The following is a 25,893-nucleotide window of genomic DNA, read 5'->3' on the forward strand; positions in this document are numbered from 1 at the left end:
GCCACACTGCCCTAGGCCAAGCACGTTTGAAATGTTTTTTGAATAAAGCCATTTCTAACTTTATTCCACTGCCCCAGTGGAATTTCCCCTGTTTTGTTGCTGGAAGTCTGTGATATTTATAGTTTGTTGCTGTAAAATGGAAATATCTTGTCGCGCTACCACGCGAAATAACTCATGCACTCACACTAAGATTGAAAGAGTAAAAGGCAGTAACTTTTATTTCTGACCTCGCAATATATAGAATTCCAAAAGTGACAGTGGATTGGAGGATGAAATTGCCACCTCTCCAACTACACTGTTAAACCAACAGTCCATCAGTTCTCTCTTCCTACAAAGAATGTAAAACAATCATTATTTACATGAACAGTGTGTGAGAACTCCAGTAGAAATATGTAAACATTAGAAGGCATAGAAAACTTTTAAAAGAACTTTAAAACTTCTAAAACAACAGGGTGACAATATCTCTCCCTCCGCCTCAATTTTCAGAGATGCTTAGGAAAAAGAAATCTCAGCTTATGTAGTCCAGGTGCATTTTTTGAAAACCTGTAAAACCCATGAGAGGCAGCCCCATAGCTTCTCCCTGCTGCCACTGAGCTGGGCAGGTTCCTTGCACCTGCAGCTGCTTACCACGAGTGCTTGTCTCACCTTCAGATTTGGGGGGTGCCTGGGCTTGGTCTTGTCACTGATGCAGCACATGGAGTATTTTGCAGTGGGTAGGGAAGAAATCTTGGCTTTGGAAGAAGTCTGGGTGCTTTGCAGCTAGCCATAAATCAGCTGTAGTAGACCACTGTCAAAGCAGCACTGCACAAACCTGGCAGTGAACTGATGGTGACCATCACTGCCTATCTCTTCATTGTGCTAATGTGCCTGCTCTGCCCTTCACCTGCACCTGGAACCCATGGCTACCTTTGAGCTCCTCTTCACAATTATCCAGAGGAAGCCACATTCAGTATCACAGTCCAAAATTGCCTCTGCTGGTGCCAGGGATAGGGAGTGAATGGGGATTTTATTAGTCTTTTATTACTCACTACAGATATTTGTTATTTTCATTTGGGTTACTCTGCACAGCATGTACTTCTCTGGGCTGGCAAAGGTGCTGCAGACATCCATCTCCTAGGGTCTTAATAAAGGGCTCAACCTGAGAAAAATGGGTACAAAAATGCATTTTTAAGAGCCTTGAGTATATAAATTGTTTTATTCATTGAGCAAGGAGCACTGTTTTACCGGAGAACAAAACTCTTTTTAGCTGGGTGTTACACCTATTTCTGTTTCAAAAGGAAAAGCTTAGTTACATTAAACAAAGCTTAGCATTAGTATTGTGATGAGGTACACAAATATCTTTCAAAATCCCTGTAACATTTTTCTGCTCAAAGGAGTTAGTCTTGTTTTCTCTAAAGTCTTCTCAAAGTGAAATGCTTCATTAAAATTAATAAGGCTGTGACCTACATAGTTTACAAAAGAATTAAATACTGTAATAATATGACCATATTCTTACTGTGCAGTTAATTTGTATTTTTCTTTATATTATGAATGTTCACTTCTTCCTTTGAAGTTTTTGTCAGGCTCGTGTACAAATAGTGTTCACTGAATAAGAGCAGAAAAAGGGTGACTTCGTGGCCTTTTCTGACAGAATATGTTGATAGCTTATAATGCTGCCTTTTCTCCTATTCCACTGGTCCCAATTAAACACTCTAGCATTGGGTTTTGGAGATTGTGGTTAATAATTTTTTTTTTAAATATGTATTTTTGCTGCACAGGATTCCACAGGGAACAGGAATCTGGTATTCTCAAATCTAGGAAGAAAAAGCTCTGTCCAAATTCATGTACACTTGAGGTCTGGAGTCGCTTGGTATCCAGACCTCCCAATCAAAAGCAAAATCTAATCTTTGGTCCTTGACCTTGAAGGCAAGACTGCCATGATCATGGACCTTTGGCCTGTGAAAGAAAAGAGGAACATTTGTGAACCTGTGTTCTGTATTTGCCTAGAAAAGTTTGCCTGAGCAAGAGCAGCAGCGTACAGGTTAGGGCAGGAGCTGATGACAGATGAGTGGTTAGTAACCACAGGCAGGCATCACAGCTGAACTGCTGCTGTGGTCTAACTCCAGGTGTTATAGACCTGCTGCTGGCACTTGTCTGAGACTTGGTGGATGTCACTCACGTGGGCTGATGTCTTAGCAAGGAGAAGTCCACCAGTGGAAATGGCCAGTATGTTAAAAAAGTAGGACTTTACAGGTCATGTCCTTGTTCCCAGGCTTGGCACAAGAAAAAGGAAAAATTTTTTTATTGGAATTTGAAAGAAAAACTTCAAAGTGTTTTCTTTGATGAAATACAAAGAAGTTCTGTGTCCTTGAAAAGAATTGTTGCTGGTCTGTAATACTTTTCAGGATTGGAGGTTTTGCATAGTGTGTTTGTTTCTTTGGGTTTTTTTAATTGGCACATAATAAATGTAAAATTAGAAAGTGATAGAGCATTGAAGAAGATAACATTAAAAGAAATTTGTAACAGTGTTGAACTATGTTACTTTGCTGGAAGTTTGAGTTATGCCCCATGAGTACTTGGCGCATTTCACCTTTTAAAAATTATGACCTGAAATTTTTCCACCAAATGTCTTTTCAATGCAGTAAAAAAATAAGATGTCACTGCAGTCTGATCAGCCATTTAAACTTGTATTCAGTCTTAATACTGCCTTTATGTAGCTGGGAGATACAGGTAATGGTCAGTGTCTCACAGTTAATTTATTTAACAAAAATATCTTTCTTTTTCCTTCTTTCAGTTGATCTTAAGAAAGGATCATGTCCAAGTGCTGCAAAATCAAATCTCCCCAAGCCCTGCCCGTCTGGACTTCGTCCCCCAGGTTATTCACGGTTGCCAGCAGCTAAGCTGGCTGCATTTGGGTTTGTCAGGAGCTCAAGTGTGTCCTCTGTCTCCAGCAACCAGTCAAACGACAGCGCTCAGAGTGACCAGAGCAGGACAACTAACCGTAAGTCCCAAAAGTGCCCTTCCTTCCAGAGGGATATTAAACAGATGTGTTCCAGGATTGTAGTTTCCATATAGCTCAGAACAAATGAAATCTGTGCGGTACTTGCTAATCTCTTCTGTGCTGCTGCCTTTGGTTTGGTATCTTGATTGCCCAGTGACGTTTTTAAACAATATTAATAATAATTTTTAAATATTAATAAACAATCATTAAATTCTAACAGCTATTTAAAATATTAATAGCAACAGATGAACAGGGCCTGAATGTTGAGGAGAGGTTATTTTCCTTGCTACAGAGAAAATCCCATTAAGAGTGAATCTGAGGCATTCTTTCTTGTATTTAGTTTTTAACTGGAACATCCCTTCTTACAAGCTGAAATAGTAAATAAATGGAGTGAACTGTGTTTGGCAAGTAAATGGTAGCCAATGTAGAACAGGACAAATATTATCTAAAACAGGAGATATAGTCTTTCTCATCTACTTTTCTTCTGCTTATTAATATTCAGTATAATAAATTCAGCCAGTGATATGAAAAATTGAGCCAGTGATATGAAAGAGATCAGGACTGATATTGTAGTACATCTACCAGACTTTGAATGATCCCCTGGCAGAAATGTCATTCCAAATCCTATTTTATGTAAAGACTGTTAATTTTTTAAGTACAAAATAATACCCACTGGATTGTGCAGTCCCTGGGAAATGTACACATGCCCTGGGCTCAGAGCAGAAAGGGGGATTGAGGGATTTTCATGCCCATTTTTCTTTGAAGACTGGATTGAGCCTGAACTGTGTCAATATCAAAGCAACTGGTATCAGCCAGGAGGGGTGCAGACAGGGCCACCAGATGACAGGAAGCAGCAGAGGAGACAAGATGCTGCAAGCTCCTAAATCTTTCACTGTTTTTATTAATTGGAAATTAATTAAAATAAAGACAATTAACATAGTTCAAAACCCTAAGGATTTTCTCTTTCCCCTTTATGTGGGGTGATTGAAATGCAAAAGACTAATGTCAGCAGGGACTTTTAACTTTTCCAATGCCACCAAACATGCTTGTGTCTTGTTTTACTGTTGGACTGATCACTCATTTTTGGTTATCTCTTAATTAGCTTTACTTTGAGGTTAGTCAACGTATTTTGCTTTGTGCTTTTACCCTACATTTGTGCCTTTGGAAAACTTCTACTTTTATCTGGTGTTGTAACCTTTAAGTCTTTATTTACATAAAACCTGTATTAAGAACAGAATTACCTGATATCTGATTAGATCTAAACTACATCTCTGCAAGTAATATTGTTGTTTAGCAGTTTCAGGTGGGAATCTGAAAAGAAAGACATCTGTAGATACAGCACTATCCTTGAACACACTGGATGTATACAGGTTCATACAAATCTAAAAGCAAAATACTCCAAGCTGCTGAATTTGAATCAATTGATTTCTATTTTAAAAACTGTGGAAGAAGCATTAGCAATCTTGGGCATAGAAAGTTATATCTGATTCTTCAATTCTCTTAAAAGAGGTTGATTTCATTTATGTATTCTGGTGTATTTTTATATTATCTTTGTACATTAAGCCCATAAAAACTGAAACCACATTCCAGACACTGGAAGGACATGGAAGCATTTGGTTTCAGCTGACTCAGCTGAGGATGGTAGTGTTGGGATCAGGATGATGTGACCATCCTGTGCATATTACAAGATCAGTTTTGATGGGTATGAAAATTACCCAGGGGAAGTGTTCTGCTTGTACAAATTAATGTGGAGATGAGCTCAACCCATCACCTGATGAAAACCAGCACCTATAACTTTTCTCTTGCTGCCAAGTTAGATAACTCATGGAAGCTGTTGTCTAGTTTCCCACCACCTCCATGTAAGAGCAAGAGAATGAGCCCCTCCCAAGGGTCATTTCTGTCATGTGGCTCCTGTGGCATGCACAGCTGTCTGGCCCAGAAGTCTTTTACTTCTCTGTAGTTCCAAAAGGATAGTGCTTCCTCCTGGACAAAGGTGAGGAAAGGAGAAGGTGTGCTGCCAAGCAGGTGAGGGCACATCTGGTGTTTAGGGTAAGTTGGTAAGTCATCACACAAGGTGACACCTAACATCACCTGCTTGCTTTGGGTTAAAGACAACATGATTCCTGTTCATGGGGCAGATAGGTAGGAAGAAAAAATGTTTCCTCGCTGTTAATTTTTTAACATTCATAGAAATGTTATCTGTATGAAACTGTGCCATCTTTTTCTATTTTTAGTCTATGTGCCAGCAAGAGTTAAATTAGTTGCCCAGCACCCAGGGAGCACAAATTAGTTGCTTTCCATTCTACCACAGCTTATTTAACACAGAGCAGCAGTGCACTTCAACATGCACAGAAAGGATGTAGGGGAGAAGTACTGGCTCAGGAATCTTAGCATAACATATTATTTCTTCCCTTCACTGTCTGCTGGAAGAACAGTTTTATTAAAATTAAATAAACAGCTGATTCTGTAGCTACTACCTGAGATCATGTCTTTGACTAAATCAGATCTCCTAGAGGGCAAGATAAAGCTTTACTGTTAATTTCCTAGCTGAGTAGGGTAGAAAAATGCAAAATTATCTAGCTTTAGAAGTCTTCAAACACACATAACACAATTTCTATTTAAGCAGCATCTCTGCATGTCAGGGAGACAAAAGTAGTTGATAACATCTTACAAGTGTGCATTTGTTATAAATAGAGGAGCTGCTACTGCTGTAAATCAAGGAGCTCATTTCAAAATCATGACATTTTGTAGGTTACTAAAAAACCAATGACTATGGCTAGGTGGGGGAAAACACAGGTTTATTTTAGGGACAGGGTGTTTTAGGGTAAGCAGTGATTCTTTAAGGGACCCCAGTGAGATCCTGTTCTTGCTTTTCTCTCCACTGCCAGATGTCTTGTGGTGCTATTTCTGCCTAAACATATTTCTTTTCAGAAGTCCCAGCTAGTGTCTCTGTCTAGGGAGTAAAACCAACCTGTTTAGAATAAGGAGACATGATGTTTGTGTTGAGGGGAAGTTTGTTAATGGAGCTGTAATGTGGCAGCTTTGTTCTTCACCAGATTTCTCCCCTTCCTGTGACCCCTCTAAAAGCAGTAAGCCTGGATGTGCATGGAGCCTGTGCTGTTCTTGGTTGCCTTTCTAGTGATACCTCACATATTCAGATTGACACAATTAAATGGATTTGAAGCTGTGGGACTGTGCTCTTTTCCCATGGTGAGACAGGACACACTGCTCAGTACTTGTCTACTTGTCCTCAGGTCTTTCCTGGAGTTCCATCCCAGGGTTGTGGGTATCAGCCAGGCTGCTTTTTGCCAATAACATACCAACAGTGACAGTCTTTCCACCAGCTGCTAATCAGGATCAGTCGTAACGGGGCTCTGCTCCTATGGGGTTCTGCCCAATTTTTCTGTTGAGACTGAAGGGGCAGCCTCTGGGATAGCCCAGGTTGAGGCTCAGCTCCTGGTCTTGTTACCAGTACTCCACAGATCTGTTCTGTGCCACAGATAGGTTTGTCCACTAATATATTGGTTCAAGATTACCTGAAAAATTCAAATTTAGCCCTAGCTCAGGTGCACTACTTTTGAGGTTTTCAAAAAAATGCCTGATATTTTAAATCATTATTCTTTATTTAGAAAAAGGAAGTTTTGTATGTCTAAAAACTTGTTGCTTGTTTACAGTCTAAATTGACTAGCATTGAAAAATTGAGACACTTCAGTCTAAGAGGAGTGTGAATGTATTCTGCAAAATATGAGAAAAAGTGAATGACTAGAAAGTCATGTTAAAGCTGCAACCACTATGATTTGCAGTGAAGAGAAACAATTGTGTAAACATAAAGAGAAACTTCTAATTTAAACAACTCCTACCAAAATACTTAACTTTGTGCATTTTCCTTTGGAATTTTAAATGCACTCTGTGGAGGCTTTCCCTGTGTCTGCCCCAGTAAAATTTGAATGAGAGGTTCACATCATCCACCAAAGGGCGACAGCTGTGGGATGTGGTTCCCAGTACTATCTTGTGATTCTGCAGTGAGGTAACACGATGCTCAGGCTGTACCTTCTGTTTTACTGTTTTGAGGAGCTCAGAGTTCTCTTGCCTGTATCTGCATTTCAAGTGACCAGCTGAATGTCCCACTTACATAATTAGCTTTACGTACTTCATCAGCATAGACTCCAGCTTGCTGTAAATACCACGTGGGAAAGAGTTTGTCAAGCACTGTGGAAGAATTTGATCTGTGGAGGATTGGAAGAAGGGTGGATTGTTTAGAATGAGTTAAGGTATGCTAACTGCTATGAGTTCAGGAAATGGAAGCATGTCGGTGTAATATCGGGAAATAATTCATAGTCATAAGGTCTACTAGTCTGTTAAATACTCTTCCAACTCAAGTGATGAAAAACTTGTTGCTTAGGATTCTTTAAATAGAACAATAGCACTGTGTTAGAGGCAATTCTTCTCTGTCGACGTGCTAGACTAAAAGACATAATGCTATTCAATATCTACCCACAGCTCTGAGTGCTGAAGCAATTTATTTTGGGACTGAACAAGAAAATGGCGATGAATATTTCAAAACTTGTTTTAGTATCTCATGACAGCTATTGTTTTGTTAAAAATTATAGAAAATTGAAACTGCATGTTTTATTGATGTAAACCTCCATGATCCTTTCTTCAATATATATATTTCTCACTGGTTTTTGACCTTGAATTGTCTGGCCTTGCTAAATGTTGAATTTCCATTCTAATAAGCAAAAATGTCAAAGTGTCAGATTCAGGTGGGTGGAGAAATGAAGAAATTAAAGTGAGCACAGAAGCCTTGAATAGATGCCTAATTGCCTCCAAAATGGGTAGAACTTCAAATTGTCACATGGTAGACAGGTAAAACAGTTGTTCTTAAATACATAAGTATAATGTTAATATGAAGAATTTCCTACATGAAAATACTTTCCAATCATATTTCTATGCTTGATTTTCTGTTCAGTTTTCTACATGACAAATTCAATTTTTTCTTCCCTTCTGATCTTGTTCTGATATTAATGCCATGATGGAGGAATCACTTTATGCCATCATTTCACAGTGAATAGGACTAAAATAGAACAGTATTGAGATTCTCAGCTTTGTGGGATGAAGCATCTGGAAAAGTGCAATTTGCCTGCCAGGAAGAGCAAGGGATATAAGACATTTTAGCTGGCTTTACTTTGCAGCATTTACTTTTCATACTCCAGTTGCTAATGGTCGGGGGAAAAAGATTCAAATAATGACTTGGGAGTGTGAGCGCAGAAGTTTCTTTCTGTTGGCAGCGATTTGAACAACAGTGCTGAGCGATAAGTTGGCTATTAATTTCAGTGGGTTTTAGATATGGTGCTTGTGATAGTATTTTAATGTGGTATTATTTTAATAGCTTAGATATTTTAATAGCTTTGCTATCTCCATTGTTACCTCTTCCCCTGCCCATCAGAACACATAGCAGAGGGGAGCAGTTCCACATTGGGAGGATCTTCACCACGCCTTGCAATGAATAAGTAGAGGCAGGAAGATCAAGCTGATTTGGAAATGCAGAACTACTTTTATATGAAGATGCCAACCTGAAATACTTAAAGGGTTTTCAGTTTTGCTGAGCTTAAGTTTGTCAAAACTGAAGAAAACCATGAAACTCTGAATTCTGCAAAGCTTGCTTTTTACGAGCAAAGAAATGTTGAAAGAATTTTGCCAAGCTCTCATGCCAGCTCAACTCTAGTGCTTAATCATCATGTTTGTTATTGTTATAAAGTGCCATATAAAATCTGTGGTTTTAGTGTAAGAAGTCCGGTCTGGGAGATTCTGTGTCTGTGTTCTAAAATTGTCCCGGCTCATACCCGGCAGCTCCAGTTCCAGTTTTTGGCACTTATTTCTGTCTGGCTTTTAAAAAGTGGCTTAACTGATCAACCTCACTTTCCCGTCTGTAAAACGGGGTGGGAGAGTACAAATGTTTGTGCATGTATTGGGTAACGGGACAACAAGGAAGAAACAGATAGTGACAAATCCTCTTTCCTGGCCCATTTCCACACAGGATTATTTGACTGATTATGTGCACCTAATTTAGTCACGGCGACTCTTAGTGTTTAATCTGCAGAGGGTAAAAAGTAGCTCAAACTACTTGCCCACCAGGCTGCCAGACACTAGTTTCACTGGAGAGGGCAGTGCATTGCCCCAGGATTAGATTATTCCCATTACAGACACCCAAGGTGTCTCTGTCCTTTAATCAGTGTCATGGATGTAGCTACTATGTCATGGATGAGTGTCATGGATGTAGCTGCTGTGGCAACCTGCTTGATGCCCCTATACTGGGAGGTTTCATCAGCCCCTTCTTTATTTTAAAAGTGTCCTGTGGTTGATTTTATGTTTCCTTGGTCAATAGGAGATCATGAATACTTTATTTATTGCAGTATAATTAACTTCAATAATTTTTAGAGGGATACAAAGAAAGCAGTGAAGCCATTTCTAAAACAGCTTTTTTTTCCCTCATCTTTATATCACATTTTAAAAAACATCTAGTCTTCAGTGATCCTGAAGGGTATCCCCTCTGGTAGGGATGTGAGAGAGACATGAGGAAGAAGAGAGCTGATGGTGCAGTGTGAGTTTTACAGTCTGGGGAAAAACCTTGGCCAGTCCAGAGCCAATAACAGGCACAAGCACAACACTCATCTTTCTGGGGACACTCAGCACTTGGAACAGTGGCACTTAAAATGTCCTTTTGAAAATATGAAGACAAGCAGCAGCTGGAACATGTCTGTCACATCCAAATTAAAATCCCTCTTAAGACCAGAAAACTCACTATAAATTGTCTCTTTTTCATGCTCTAATCTTCCTATTCTATCTGTTGAGGGGGGAAATACTCGTTTGGAAGTGAGCCCTGTGGGCATTCATTGAAATGGATTAATCTTTTAATTTAGCTCAGAGAAAAATTAAGGAATAAAGCTTTGAAGAAATGAGAGCTCATCCATTTCTCTTTTTCTTTTTTCCTAATTTTTTCCTCCCCTTGCCTTCTAAAGGTATCACAGTTAAAATCTTCATAGTTTCCCACTATCAAAGTATGACCTTGCAGGACTTTTGAGAAACTTTTTGCTTCACCATGTCTCTCTCATGCATTTCATTTCAGTTTATAAATCAATATTTAAAATGGGTTAATTTTGGATGTCTAGTTATGAGGCTTATCACTGGTGTATTCCACTGACTTCATCTCCAGTTTTTGTGCTTTCTGAAATTCAAGCCTGAGGTAATCTAGATGCATTCAACTCTATAAAGATACATCTTCAAAAAGCACCACATATTGCTTCTGGTGCAATTCTGCATTTTGTATTGTCTGTGAGGTTGAAGCAAGTGAGCACAGTAAGGCATTCTGGCTTTGAAATCTTTAAGTAAATCAAAGAGTTGCTTGACTGAACCAATTACTCTCAGTGGCAAAAATCATTACAGACTCTAAGATAATAGGTTTTCTTCCAAAGATAACTTTTTTCCCCCAAAAAAGAAGTATTAATTTGAAGACACAAGAAGTTTGATATGGTAGTTATGAGCCAACTTTGAGTCACAGTGAGACAAAGAAAAATACCTGTGTAACATTTTGGAGTTATGTAAATTTTGAAAGTATTTTTAAAATTATGTTTTCCCTTGTGTGATTTCTGCTTAGGGTAAATGAGGCTGTTAGCTTGTTTTCCTAAACAAGATGCAAATAAGCTTGAAGTTCAGTGTTTCTTTGATCTCTTTCAACATGGACCAAATTTTAAAAGTGCAACTGAGATGATCTCCTTGCAATCATGTTATTAACAGCTGTAGTCAAAAGTGAAGTGTTGTGAATTTGTCACACACACAGAGTTCAATCCCATTGCCTTACCAGCAATAAACAGGACCAAAGTTATAAGTACTGTAAATATGACTGGCAAATCGCATTTAGACCAAAAGGTTTCTGAAAACAAAATTGTCCTCTTTATAGAACATGAAAAATCAATTTACAAAATGGTATGCTCTTGCAAAATAAAGTGTGGATAATGAACACAAACAAATGGGGATTTGGAAAAAGCCTGTAAACTGTCCCTTTTGGGAGGGAGAGAGTGACTGATTAGTTGCGGAGAACCATGGTGGATTAGTGCAGGTATGTATTAACAGTGGAGCAAAGGAAGACAAACTTCAAAGATCTTTCTAATCTTTGATCCCATTAGGAATCCTGCAGAAGACTTGTGAATTCTAATTTAGTAGCGTGAGAAGTGTTACAGCCAAAAGAGTGCAGCACTATTTTTAGAGGAAGAACTTTTTCCATGTAGAGGTTGGGCTGGAATATCACTCATGACATTTTTTTCCATCACACTAAACTAGTCAAGTTAAAATTAAGGTTATTTATGTAAGTCTTCCAGGTGCTTTTAAGAATATCTGAAATAAAGGAAGGATTAGTGTCTTTTGCAGCTTTCATTATTGCCATGAGGCTATTAGTTGTGATCCAAGAACTTGAAAATTGCAGATTAAACAGCTTCCTTCTGGCTTGCTGCTTGGCAATCTCTGGAGGCCTGGACAAGATTACATGAGGCTGTAAACAGCTCAGAATGTAGTGGTTCTTTGTCTTATGATAGGTGTGAGACCATAGGCTTTCAACGTAGGATTTCCAGAGTTAATTTAAATGCTAGAAGAAAGTTAAGTCTGAAACAAGTAAAACCACCACTGGCAGAAAAATGACAGACTGAGACCCTCCAACCAAGAACACTAAGCTGAATAAAACAGAAACAATTGCACAGTCTTTTCCTCCATGGTGGGAGTTATCAGAAACTGGGCTGTTGGTACACAGGACATCAGTGACACCACCATCAGACATTCAGCAGACATTCAATCCCTTGGAGATGAGCCCAAGAAATGGCAGTATGCTTCCCATGTGGCAGCTTTAAGGGTCTATCTGTGGAATTGGTGTGGCTGGAGGAGAAAGGTGCTGCCATTTCTGTGGTTTAGAAACAAACCCATGACTCTCTGTTCCCGTTGTGGCAAAGAGTCAATTAAGCTGGGCTACCTGGTGTAAATCTTTAATATATGCTCTTCCCAACTTCATGATCTGCTCATCTGTCCTGACACAGTGTAAGTTGCCATCACTCCTTCCACAGAAGGCTAAACAGTCAGAAATACTTATGCAGAAATTTGAACATTTAGGATGAGAGAATAAAGTGCTCTGATTCAGAGGTGGGAACTGGACCTCGCTGGAAGAGCTGTCAGTGTTCTCATATAAACCTCGACGTCAGATCATGCGTCAGTGGGTCATGTCTCAGAATGGGGCACATCACTCCCTGTGTGCTGATTCACCAGGCAGTCATAAGGGTACTCTGTTATTTTAGGGCACACTACCTGCATTGGGCCATTAGGCATTAAGCAGTGTGTGTTTCTATGTAAAAAGGTAGTAACTGCTAACCAGAACACAAGGGAGATGGATGCATACACTGGCCAGCTGCTGGACTGATGCCAGCAGCAACTTCTAGCAACACTAATGCTGCACAGTGGTCCTTGGTGAGACAAAACCAGGCCAGATCAGTTAGTTTTTGCATGTCACGAACCTTTCTCCAGCTGAATGTGACACCAGTCTTTTCTATTTGTTTTCTTATTTAAATAAGTCTCCCAAAGAAGATGAATTCCATTATAGTCCTTAATTAAACTACCACAAAGAAAGAAAATAGCTTCTAATTTGCAGAGAGGAGCCAGGAGACGCCCTTCTACCTCACCACTAAAAGCAGAGAATGAAGTTAAATGAAGGTAAATGAGTTGTCTCCTACCGGTGCCACGCATCTCAGAAATATTGTGCATTTCTGGTGCCCTGATAGTGAAATGTTGAGGTTTAGTCAGCTATTAACTTCCTGTCTATCACACATTGCAGTTACACTGTGCTCCTGCCAGCCATTTCTGGAAAGGCATGCACAACCTCCAGAGAAACTGAGCAAAACTGAGTGAGGAATGCTGAGTTTTGAATAAAATGGCATGTCTCAATCAAAGCATCCTATGGCCAAACCCCAGAAACCCTTGTACTGTCTTCCCCTGCTGCTAAACTGTACGGAATAGTGTGGCCTGGAGATTAGTCTGCGTGCTCAAGTGTATGGTATGAATTTTTGTGTTTAAATGAGAGAATTAAAAATGTATCACTTTTAACCAGAATTTTTCTCCTAAAAAACAAGAATATATAATTTATTTGATGTTTTTTATAAACTTTTCTGCTCAGTTCTTACTGCACATGAGACAATCTTTGAGTTAATATTACTTTTGTAATCTGAGGAAAGGGGATTTCCCAATTAATGTTATTACAATACTTTTATTTAAACTGAAGATCTATTTTTAGATGCTTGGATGTGTCCTGGGGTATAACATTCTTTCTCTGACATGTTCTAATGTTGACTAAATGCATTATGTACTACATCTAGGTATCTAAGGAATTTTAATTGTCTCAGAGGTACACAATAGTGTTTTAGAATTAGGATATTTATCACTTGTCACAGCTTGTAAATTTAGATACAGAACAGGCCTGTACACTGTCAAACTGTGTGGGAAAGAAAAAGAGGTAGTGTCATGGTCTCTGTATGCCTTCCAAAGAATAGTTTGCAAGTATGTTCTAAAAATGTCTAAGATGTACTTTAAAAAGGTGTCATTTAAAAAAGCTTAAACCTGAAGGAAATTTGCAAGAAAATTTAAAAGGAAAAAGCTGATGCTAAGAAACTGTCTCTTGTGTGCACAAGTCAGTCTCACTTCTTTGGCAGAGCGATAGCTGCTCTAAGAAATGTACTGAATTATGCATGGCTTACCAACAGTCTTGCTCTGGAGCTCAGTTGTGATGGCTTCGGGGAATGTGTGCACTCCTGAACTGTCATCTCTCTACCCATTGTGTGAATCAAAAGTACCTGCAGATAAAAAATTCAGATTAATTGCGAAAAGCCCCCAAGCAGCTCACTAAGTGATAGAAACTTGCTATCAGTCACAGCTGGAAGATAAAACTGTGGACTGTCACAGTAAACAATTTGCAACTACGATTCGTTTGGTATTCCCCACTTTGAAGCATGCCAGCTATCATGTTTAAAAAACAGCCCAACTAGTAAAACTAGTGTAAAACATGCAAGATTTGTATATTTTAAATCAGACTGATTTTTTCATGGAGCCCACAGTTTTGTAACTGCAATTTTTTATTTTGTTTTTCTTTTTAATTGGGTGGATGGCAAATGTTTCCCTAAGTAGTATCTCAGCAGCTGTCATAAAGTGGTTTCTGCCTTTGCCAGGGTGGTGGGAAGCATCTTGGCAGGGTTGAAGCAAAGCAGCAAGGTCCATTTATGACTTCTCCCCTGCCCATATAGCAAGATATATGGAGTGATTATCCTGCTAAAATACCATAAAATGCCAATTATTGTTCTTTAAATATGGCCATTCTGTTAGTGTTTGGTTCCAACATGCCTGTGCACTATCTCTATTTTGCTGTTTTCTCTCATGGCTTTAGACAAAGAACTCCCTCTCTTGTGGGTGCTGCCTATCACTTGCATGGCACCCAATGATGATTTGGAAAACTGGTGCTGAATATGAATTGTGGTAACATTTGCCTCTACTACAGCAGAAACAAAGCTTCACCCTGCTTTTTTTGCAGTTTGTAATTAACTAATGAAAATGAAATTTATATGTAATAAGCTTTGATAATGCTTCCACGAAAATACTGCATGCTTATTTGAAAGTTCACCTCACTGTATAGGTATTTTAGAGGGAAGTTTATTGGGGAAAGAAGCTCTGCTGGAGGTTTTAAATGTTTTTCACTGGAACGTAAAGAAGTCAGGGTTTTCCTCAGACTTGGATTTCTGAATTTTTTGCAACTTCCATCGCCAATGCAAGGTCCCCCCACTGCTTGACATAATGTCCCTCCCTGTCACTTGGAGCCAGGCTAGGTGTGCTGTCACCTCACATTGGCAGCTCGGGCTGGCCAAACCAATTGTGGTGGCTAATGTGCTCAGTCACATTAGCCCTGTGAGCATGCACAAACTCTGCCTGTGGCTAACAAGATGCTGCTGCCTCTGCCTGTGAGTGTGGGGGCAAGGAGCGGGCTGCTGGCACCTTCGGACATTTCACCTTTCTCAGCTGCAGTGCTCAGAATCTGGGGGCCCTGCTGCACCAGGAGTGCAGCTGAGAACCAAACATTCTCAGCTTTCTTGATCCCTGTCCTTGGCTTGGCGTTGGACCTGATAATATTAATACAATTTTGCCTTGAGAGTGGGACATAAGATGTAGGAGCCTACTGCAGTAAAATAAACCAGGTCGGTACAGCACTTAGTGTGTTTTGTGTCCCCCAATATGTAGTGCATATTCCTGCATAGCAAGTGGTATGTTATTTACGGCATTTTGGTTACACTTAGAATAAATTTATTTAAATTTAACTTCTCTTCAGCATTAGCTTGCAGACCTAGAGATAAATATGCCACTGTTGACATTGGACTTTTGTCGCATTCTATTCTGCTTAGCAGTTTTTAAACTATTCAGTTCTGGCAACATTTTAGCAAAGATACATGCACAAATCACCTTATATAAATTGCTGTTCTTCTGGTAAGGACTGGGGGCCTTTAGGTTTTGCACTCCCCTTCTTCTTTTGCAGTGTTGTCCTGGAAATGAAGCAGTTTTTCTGGTAGTGATTCAAAGGAAATGGATACATGGTATAAAAAATTTCAGAGCAATCTGCAATCTGCTGAGAGATGGGAAGGGACAGCTTAGCTGGGGGTGGCCCTGGCACCCACTGGCATCAGGAGTCCTAAACTGTCCATGAGCCACGGGGGTTTTCAGCACAGGGCTTCAAGACAAACTCTCCAAGAACTTAGAGTGATGCGTGGGAATTAAACAATGCAAGTCCAGGGAGTAATTAAGGGCTTAAGGATCACTTGCACTCATACTAACTTGAATAATTGTTTTCATTGGCTTCATAAGGCCTAGTCAGCACTGCATACCTTGGAAGGAGAGGTCTCCAGCAGTCTGCTGCAGCACCAGCTGGGAATTCATATCATCCAGGGAACTTGGGAACAAGGTGTTTCCACTGTGACTGCAAGTGGGAACTCCAACAATAACAGATAAAAAGCAACCTACATTTTCAAATATCTCACTTTTGTTTAAAAAAGCCCCCACAACAGATTATTAGACACTTGAAGGTTAATCTATTTACAGCTGCATGAAGAGCTCCAGTTAGTTGAACTATGGAGAGCCTCTCCATACAGCAGTGTTAGTACCAGCTCCACTGGTTCTGTAGAAATTTCCTGCACTTTCCTGCTGCCTGAAGGCACGCAGTGTGGTGGCAGATTTTAGCATTTCTGTGTTGCATGATATAACTAGACACAGAAACCTTTATTTTCGGTGGACATACCTTCTCAGTTTGGACAAACTGGCTCTTAAGTACAATTTAATACATTGATATTTCTGAAGAAAATTCTGTTGGAAGCTGTTGGTAAATGATAATGTGTTTTCTTCCAGAAAACTGTTGGGAGGCAGGCAAGTGTTGTTATCACTGCCTTGTGAAAAGGATGAGCTCTCACATGAGCCATCTTGGAGCATATTGGAAGGTTTATTTGAAGCCCAGGTGCCTTCAGCTCTCTGAACCTGCTGTGTCCCAGGATACTTGGTCTGAGATCCAGAGATGGACTTTCTGGGACCCCAACAGGGAAAATTACCACCAGCTGTGGGAACAATGCACTGGATGAGAAGTTGACCAAAACCATGTCAGGGGGAGCATGATAATGCTTCAAGAGTGTGTCTGAAGTTGTCTGACACAAATGTCACACTTAGCCACTTGTTCTCAGCTCCAGTGGAACAAAGCTCTGCTTCCTTGGGGAAAGTTTTAGGAGCATTTATGCTTTTATATGAAGCATTGATGTCCCCTCTAGACTTCCTGAGTTGAGGGAGAACTTCCATGGGCATGTTTCAGCAGGGAAGTAGATGTAGTCCTTCATCTCTGTGAGGCTGGCTTTGGCATTTATCACATCAAAGTATTCAAATTTATGAAACAGTTTCTTGTAGCTCAGCTAGTCCCATGGGTGATATTTTTACAGAACCAGCAGCCGAGCTGCCTCTCTATTAAAACTGCACAAGGAAAATAGAGAATTGCGTCATGTGAGCTGCAGGGAAGTTGGAGCAGGCTAATCAAAAAATAGCAAAGATGGAAGTTAGATATTAAAGGTGCTTTCATATAGACCACAAGACATGAGCCTAGAAATGTGATCCTAATGTGTACTATACTCTAGTGCACAAGTAAAAGTATAGCCAGAATACAGCCAGAAAAGACTTTATTTGATAAGATATTTTTTTTTCACTAAAAAATGGTAATGAATATATGTAAGGCATTTCACAAAGCTTTCTCAGGGAGATCAGAGACGTAGGGTCACTGAAAACAGGGCAGCATGGTGAGAAGTCCTTCCTCTTGATGGATGATGAGTAGCACTGAGCATGATTTGGGGCAGATTTTGTCTACTGTTGTTTATCACATGTGTAGAGGATGGACCTTGACTAGGAAACTTGTCTCCTTTATATTTTTTAAAAATAATTCATGATGTCTAACCTATATTTCTCTTGCAAGGGTTTATACTTGCTTGTCTTGTTCTATCTGAAGAGGATGCAGAGAATTGCTTCTGCCCAATACACATGCAGAGAATTGTTTCTGCCTAATACATATTTGAAGATTCCTGTCATGTCTCATCTCATTTCCCTTCTGTAGAAATGAATCAATCCATGTGCTTCAGCTTTTTCCTATGCCATGTTTTCAAAGACCTCTGATAATTTTCTATTCCTTACCTTTAGACTTCTACTTTGCCTGAGTATGATTCCCTGACCTAGACTAGTTACAGAAAGCTAATATAAATCCCACTTTGTAAAACTTTTCACAATGGAAGTCAAACACCTATCAAGGTCAAGGAAACTAAATCTTTCAGAGCTGATATGAACTTACCTAAGAATACCAATCAGACAACAGGCAGAGCCAGGGAGATGACCCAAGACCCCAACTCCTTAGCCAGTCCTTGTGAAGACTGGCAAACACACAACCTGCAAGCCTTTCCTTGGAGAAATGTACCATGTGAAATCACTAAAAGACCTGGACTGCCCCCCAGACTGGTCCTTTTTCTTGCAAAATGTGAGATGTAGCAGTGCCTCTCATATTTATGTGCTGACTGCTCTTGGTGTGGCATTCACCCAGCTGAACTACGGCTCCAGCCTCTTGCAGGTTGAAGGCATGATAATTTCAAATGTGCTTTATCCTCTTCCCTCTCACCTTCACAACCTTCCGTAAATGGAGCTGGACATCCAAGTTTAAGTTCTCTTCAGGTAAATTTGTGTCTTTTAGTGATAGATCAGAGAAAAAAAGCAGAGCATTTTTAAAAAGAAGAGCTGGTATATGCTGCTTGCTCCAACCAGAGCTCACTTCACCAACTCAATAAAGTAAAACTACAAGTATCAGTAAAATGAGGTTGTAGGAGAGGTTGCCCAGCATGAGCTGCAATTGCAGGAAATTATTTCTTCTTAATTATTGTGCAGTAGTGAGTACATTAAGATGTTCCACCTTCTCCTTAGCTACATGTTTGCTGAACCACAGCACATCTCAGCCACACTGAGTAAACACATACTTATCTATCTGGTTTAAAAATGCTAAAATATTCTAATCAGTATTCAGCTGATCTATACATCTTACCTTTGCATAGGCTTGGGCATGTTTACTTTTTTATTGTTTGGGGTTTTTTTGTGGTTTGTTGTTTGGTTGTTTTTTTTTAATATGATACATTTATTCATTTTCTTCTCTGCTCTATTGCAATAGTTTAACTGTAATTTAAGATGCAGTAACGTTTTTAGTGGAAATCAATGAATTAATTTCATACCAGCAATTGCTTAACCTACCAAATGCCAGAGGGACCCCAGTGCAAGAAAGAGTGTACTGATACTTTATGAACACACAGCATTTGCACCAGCACACTGCTGATTAAAAAACACAGGAGACTGTTCTTCAAAGGATTCTGAATAAAGCCTTTGGTCCTGTTTCTACATGTGGATTTCTTTTCTTTTTTTTCATTGTCCTAAATACATTTGTTAGACTACCTCATTTTGAACTGTAGCTGAAGCTACATGAGAGAAAGATTTCAGTGATGCATTTAATGCATCACTGAAAACAATCAAGAGTTACATATATATTTTACTTGATAAATATCTCAGCATTTAAAATCATTCTGAATCCTTGGACAGTGCTGTTCAATCTCTTAAACGTGCACTTATAATTACTTAAGAATCCACACACTGGAGATCTAGTGACCCAGTTGTGCTCTGCACTGCCATGTGTGCGGAGCACACATGTATGTAAGGCATTTCACAATGCCTTTAATTGGGTTTTATTTATCCAAATAATTTTTGAACCCTGTGAACATATTCAGGACTTTGCAAGTGCTAATGAGCATTGCTTGCAAGCTGATCAAAAGGTGTTGTCCAGCCAGAAGGTCTGTGACAGTTGCCCAGCCCTGTGTTGCACACAGTGGTGGTGAGCTCTGCCCTTAAAAGATCTTTTAAATGTAGCTTAGTTACCAGGAAATGTGTGTGCTGAAACTTGCAGTGGTATCAGATACTGTGACAAGAAAACTGACTGAGATTGCCTGAAAGATTTTAACTCAAATAATAGCTTTTTTCAAATGTAAATCTTCTGTATAGTACAGAAGAAAAGTAAATGCTTTTCCTTCCTTTGAGGTACAGTGGTGGTCTTAACGTGAGTTAGACTGCATTTCAGGGTAGTTGCTGTCTCTGAATGCTTTATTAGTATCACTAGCTACAACCTCTTTCTATGACCACTTACCTATGTACTAGTTCTGTTCCAGAGAGGGAGGAAAAAATTATTATGGATGAAATAATATCATGTCTAGTATAGATCTCTCCTGGAGCAATAGAGGTGTGTTTATTGGTATTAATGCACCAGTATAAGTCATCATAAACCCCACTGTATGAAGCTGCTAAAAACTATTTGTTACTGGTAATAATATGCATATATTTATTAGCAGCTTTCGATATTTTAATGTCTAACCTCATAATTAGCTGTGCCTAGAGAGATACTATCAAGTTAAATGTTCCTTCTCTATGTTTCAAATGGTACATTTGGTAGTTAAAATGAAAGAATGCAATAAGAAGAGAAGTTGAACTTACTGTTTGGTTTTGCTTACAGTAGTCCAGCCATGTAGATTGATTAGTTGCCATCTAAGTGATTGGATTTCAACCATCCTATCAGGGCATTTCTGAGACATGCCTTGCGCAGCAGCAGCACTCTTCGGGTTTCTGTCCATCCTCAAATCCATTGCTGTTTGCTTAAAAAGCTCTTTTGTTTTCCATTTACCTGCTCCATGCACACTTTAAGACCCAGCATGTCACTCACCCTGACCTTGAATTTAGCGCTGATGTTTTCATGCCAAACAAGTATCCCAAGCTGCTGCTGGGGGAGATGAAAGGACCAGCCTTTTCATAGTTTGATACTGTTTGCATAGACAGCTGAAGGAGCACTGGATTTTCGAGGTGATAGGCATTTTGGGATCACCTTATCAACCCATCTGCATCAGCAGATGAAAGGTGGGCCTTTCTAGGAGCTGCATAACAGGTGACAGCTGCTAATTATCATGTACTGAAGACTTTGCATGGTGAACAAGAATTATTTCTAGAGAAGCAAAATGGTTCCAGGTCCCCAGTGCAACTGACCATGCTGGACTGGGTCATGGCACTGCAGGTAAAGCTCACCATGATCTGTGCTTGCCTGTTGTGAGCTGCTGCTGTAATAAGGGTACCTGCCCTGAATATTGACCTCAGGTACTTCTTCCTCTGAAGACATATCACATCCTCCTCCTCCTATGCCACTGCAACAATGTCATTTGAGGTTCTTCCTTGACTACAGGTCAGACCAATGGTCCTCACTGTCAGGTAGCTCTTGCACCATCTAGAGCTGAAAGCCTCCTCAGAGAGCACTGACTCACCTTGCATAGCACAAGAGTCATGATTGTCATTACAACTTAAATGTACTTCTTGTGTCAAGGGCAAATAAACCTTTCTTCTCTCATAAGTAGGCTTTGGCAGTGAATAAGCCCTTTAAGCTATTTTGCAAGTAACTGCACTATAGGATAGAGAATTCTTATGGAAAAAGGGGAGTTTAACTGTGGGCATATTTACATACAGATAAACTATCTGTTTTTCCTAGGATCTAATTCAGAAATCAGAGGTAAGGTAGGGTACTCTGTATTAATTGGATCAGCTCAGTCTCCTCATGAGCTTTTCTTCACTCAGAGAAAGTCAGCTCCTTCCAACAGTCTCTGAAGTCAGTCACAGTGTGGTCAGAATAAATGGAAGTGCAGCCCCTTCCCTTGGAAGAGCCTTGGGGATCTAGCTACAGCACAAGGGGCATTAAAGAACTCCATGTCGCATCTTGCCTTCTAAAGCAGCTGAAATATAAACAGGGCTTCTGTGCCACAAAGCTCTGCCCTTAAATGTACCATAAACAAAACTCAGGACTGTGAACCTGTAGTGCCTTGGAAATCTGCCTGTGAGTGCCAGAGAGAGGATGCTGCCTATGCACTGGACAAAACACTGCCATGTCAGAGGCATTAAAATGTCATGTTTATCCTAGAAAATTAATTTGAAAGGTTGAGCTCTCCAGCCACCTGCTCAGGTCTGGCTAAGTATTGTCTGAGAAAGCCTGGTTGGGAAAGGACTTTTTTGAATAGGGTGGCCTTGACTGAGGGACAGTTTATTTTCCTCTGAGAATAAACATATTTCCATTGTGGAAGATTTTGCAGAGTTTTGGAGGGGTTTTTGGTCCAAAAAAAAGATTCTTTTCACAAATGAGATAGATCAGCTGTATTGAACACATAATAAAGAATACTGCCTGGGTAAAATGCACAAGGAAGATGCTCTGAGAGGGATTCACAGTAGGTTTCTTGTGCTGACTTGGAAAGCCAGCACCTCTGCCTTGTTTGACCATATGATGTATCCAATGTCATGCAGATGTTATGCAGGGGCATAAAGATGTTTAAAAATGGCATTTAGACACCTGTGATTATATGGATGAATCTTATCTCAAGGAGAGAAATTCAGATATGCAGATCCTGGCACTTGCAATGCTCCCTGTGTGCAAGCTACTCATGGCTCTAGCAACACGAGACGTGGTTCAGTATGTTCAGAGAAACCTGCCAGAGCTATGTGCCTTCTCCTGAAGTTACTGCTGCTTTTAGGCCTCCCTTACCTCCCAGGGCACTTTTTTGTTTCATCTTTCACAAGGAAAGCAAGTGAGTAGCACAGGCAACTAAACTGTAACTCTCTATTGAGTCAGCTCTGATCCATTCATACCTTAAATTCCAATGCCATGGCTTATCTTTAAAGATGAGCTATGGACTTTGGTTACTCTTGATCTGCCTGCTTTCCACTCTGTTAGCTTTCTGTTTGTCATCATGGATGATGCACAGTTCTCTCCAAAATTTGTTATTCATCTTTAGCTGTGCATGCTTTAAGGCTGAATATATTATTTCTTGTACTACATTCCACATCAGAGATAGAGCTTTTCTTGTTATGAAAACAGTCACTGTAATCAAATGAAGATTAATGGAAAGATTATTTCTGTGAGTATCAAGAGTTCCTGTAACATTGTATTTTCCATGTTAATATATTCAGAAACTAGACTGCAATACTGCCACCCCCAGCTTTGGTATATTTTGTCCTCTCTTTTACCCCCATGTACAGATAATGTACATCTCCCCCCCCAGACAGTTGCTTGTAGTAGCAGCATCCTGAACTTCTGTACCTGCACATGATGTATCCCCCTTAACCAACCCTTCATGAATCATTTGTCCTTTAAAGCATATGTTTTATTCTAGCAGAACATATGGTCTGCCTTGATCTGCCTTACATACTATTTGAAGCAGCCAAAACTCATTCCTAGATGTTTTCTGCCTCATTAGAGTCATTATTGTCTTGACCTTTTCTCAGAATGGAGTCCAAAAATTTATGTTTTTTATTCTGAGTATGCTGCATCCTTGACAATTATTTTTAAGCAGAGGTGTCCCAGCCTCTTTTAAATTTTCAGCCATATGTTTCAGAGTAAGGGTGAATCTTGTCCTCTCTCATGAGAGTTTTCATGCATTTATGCTCCCAAATTGTGCCACTGAAGCTCTTGGGTCTCCTGACATGATGTGAATAAAATTATGAGAGCATGTTTTCAGTGGCTAGCCTGAAGAGCAGCTGAGGATCTTCTTACAGTCCTCCCAGCTGCAGTGAAGGGTTCTTACATGTCTTATTTTTCTGCCTCATCTTCTGTAAGACAGGCAGCACAAACTGCCCAAGCCTTCACAGGTTCTGGGCATGGATCTGGTGGGGAAACATGTGCAGGGATGTGATTTCTTGCAGAATTTAACAACATGCTCTAGTGGGCTAGAGGGACATGCTTGAGCCATAGCTGCTTACTGTGGAGATGTTTTTGCCTATCCCACAGTCTTTCCTCTGTGCACAGCTGCAAGCACAAGGTGAGAGCTATGCTGAGGTAGCTCTGGATGGCTTTGGAAGACTTTGAAGCCACATCCTCAAAGTCTTTGTCTCTATCACTAGCATCAGTCCCTGCTCCTCCTTTTCCTTTCTGACTCTGTAAAAGATGCCTAAATTTGGTCCTTCACTTCTGTTGTGTTGCTTTTATTAAGAGCACCCCAAGTGCAATGCCATTTTCCACAGTGCAGCTGTGGAAATGTTTTTTAAAGCTCAAAATGATTCATCTCATTTAGCATGTGCCACATACATCTGGCCATACCAGGACAGCCTGGTACCTTCTTGATGAGGGCCCACCCCTGCTGCTGCAGGGACAGTGCTGCAGTGACTCAGGGGCACCAGGAGGCCAAACCATTAGTTTCAGCTACATAGATTGCACAGTGGAAAATCTGCACTGAACCAACTATTCCTCATCTGTTCTGTCTACCTGCCATAGTGTGCACGAGCAGTGGCTCACCTGCTTGGGTATGCCCTGTCCCAACTGTTCCTCTTATTAATTTATAGTTTATTCAGAAAACACAAACATTTAACTGAGGTGCCTTTGGGTCTTTTAGCTGGCTTCTAGCCAAGTTTGCTTGTCAAGGAGCCTTCCTTTTCCTCTGGTGCAATATGTTTGTGCTGGTTGCTAAGCAGATTACCTCCCAGCTGCATATTTAACAGGAGTGAGAATGGTAACACAGAGTTCGGAGGTGCTGGAGAGCAGCATGGGTTTTCTTTGCATTAGGAAACAGTAAATAAAGGACTAAAATAATGATAGCTGCTGCTTCCCAGGATGGATTTTTTATGCATGAAGTCCTTGAGGTTCTGATACTTGCTATATTTTATGTGGTGTCTTTATTTCTGTTAATGGCCAAAAATGATTGCACAGGCAGCAAGAAAGTACATCTGAGGAAATGTAAGTAATGTAAAATTTGTTATGAAATAGATGTTTCTTAAAAGTTTACTACTTGCCTCCAGCATCTTTTAGGCAAAATCCTATTGGCACCTGTGCCATTGTCTTTCCCCTCTTTGTGTAAATCTTTCTGTTATAATGCCTTCAAATATAGCTTCCTCTGCTGAGGAGTTAGCATGTTCTCTAAGCAAAGAGATTACTGAGCTTCTCATTTCCCATTCATACTGTTTCTGTATAAAAATGTGATTATACTGATTGCAGCTTCCTAATCCACAGGGCTCTTCTAAGATGCATATCATGGGTCAAGAGGGGATCAGGCAAACAGTATCCTTAGGCTAATCTTGCTGTTGAAATTTGTTGGAGGAAGAATGTTACCTTAAGACCCCATCATTGGGTACTTTAGTTTTGGGAGTTTTTTGCCTTTTTAATGTGCCTATGCTCTGGTCAATGCAAACACTTAGTAATTGATATATCTTTTCTAGTATTCCTCATATTCTTCTATTTCTTATTTTGTCTTATTTATTTGATGCTACAAGATGTTAAGGGCAGGAACTTCTTTCAGCACACTGAGACCTCCAGCCTAGTACCCACATACCCATGTAAATCACTAGACAAGTTTGGAGTAAACACACATTTTCAAGCTGCACTTCTAAAAATGAGGAACTTCTCACTGAACACACCGTACTCCAGCAGGGCCCCTTGTATATAGGGACTGATGACAGCTTGGTTGTCCTGGGAGGATAATCTGCTGGGAAGGGTAACAGGCAGCCTGAATTCATATTGCCACCTCTCATCATGCTCTCTGAATCTCACTCCAGCAAAAGGGCACTTGTGGGGCAGGCAGAGCCACAGCAGTTTCCTCTTTGCTTTCTTTAGGACAATAATATACTGGGATTTTGGGATGTTCCCAGGAGGCAGCTTTCTTCCACTTCTCCATAGAGTACGCGATGGCCTTACCACGTGCCCTGCTCTTCCCACAAAGCTCAAAGATGCTGTCACTCACTGCAGATGCTGTCCTCTGCCAAGCACGGCTCTTGCTGCTTTGCCTGTGGCACAGTTAATGATGCACATCCGAAGGCCACTTCCAATTTCCTCAAGTGGGGTTTCCCTGTCATACATGGACTGCGGTGCACCCAGATGAATAAGGAGCATGTGCTCTGTACAGCTGAAATCAATTTATGCCAGGGACTAAATTGTCAGGTTTGGAGAGGGAAAGCAGGATGAGCTCCAGTAAGTTTTCCAGTGTCTATTACCTCCGCCTGCAGGATTGTTTGTGGGAGTACCTACTCCATGGCAATCATGCATTCCCTGATTTACTGCTGCCCATGTCTGGCCTCAGCAATGGTGACATTGTTAGCTATTGCTGTTCAGGTAAATCAGTCAGTCTTGGCACTACAAGCAACAATGGGGAGACACTGCTGACCAGTTTCCCCAAATAAAGGGACTCTTGCTTGACGATGAGTCTGGCCCGTGTTTTGGTGGGTAACATATTCTG

At 40.2% G+C, this 25,893-nt stretch overlaps 1 protein-coding gene across 1 annotated transcript in view; it reads left to right on the plus strand.

Annotated features, from left to right (window-relative positions):
- MTUS2 (microtubule associated scaffold protein 2) overlaps window positions 1-25,893 on the plus strand; it is a 158,217-nt gene that overhangs the window by 15,077 nt on the left and 117,247 nt on the right. The window contains exon 3 of the mRNA XM_053969759.1: window positions 2,774-2,980. Coding sequence (XP_053825734.1) covers window positions 2,774-2,980 — 207 coding nt within the window. The remainder of the gene's footprint in view (window positions 1-2,773; window positions 2,981-25,893) is intronic.

This window comes from Vidua macroura, chromosome 2, assembly GCF_024509145.1.
Source record: "Vidua macroura isolate BioBank_ID:100142 chromosome 2, ASM2450914v1, whole genome shotgun sequence".
Classification (NCBI taxonomy): domain Eukaryota; kingdom Metazoa; phylum Chordata; class Aves; order Passeriformes; family Viduidae; genus Vidua; species Vidua macroura.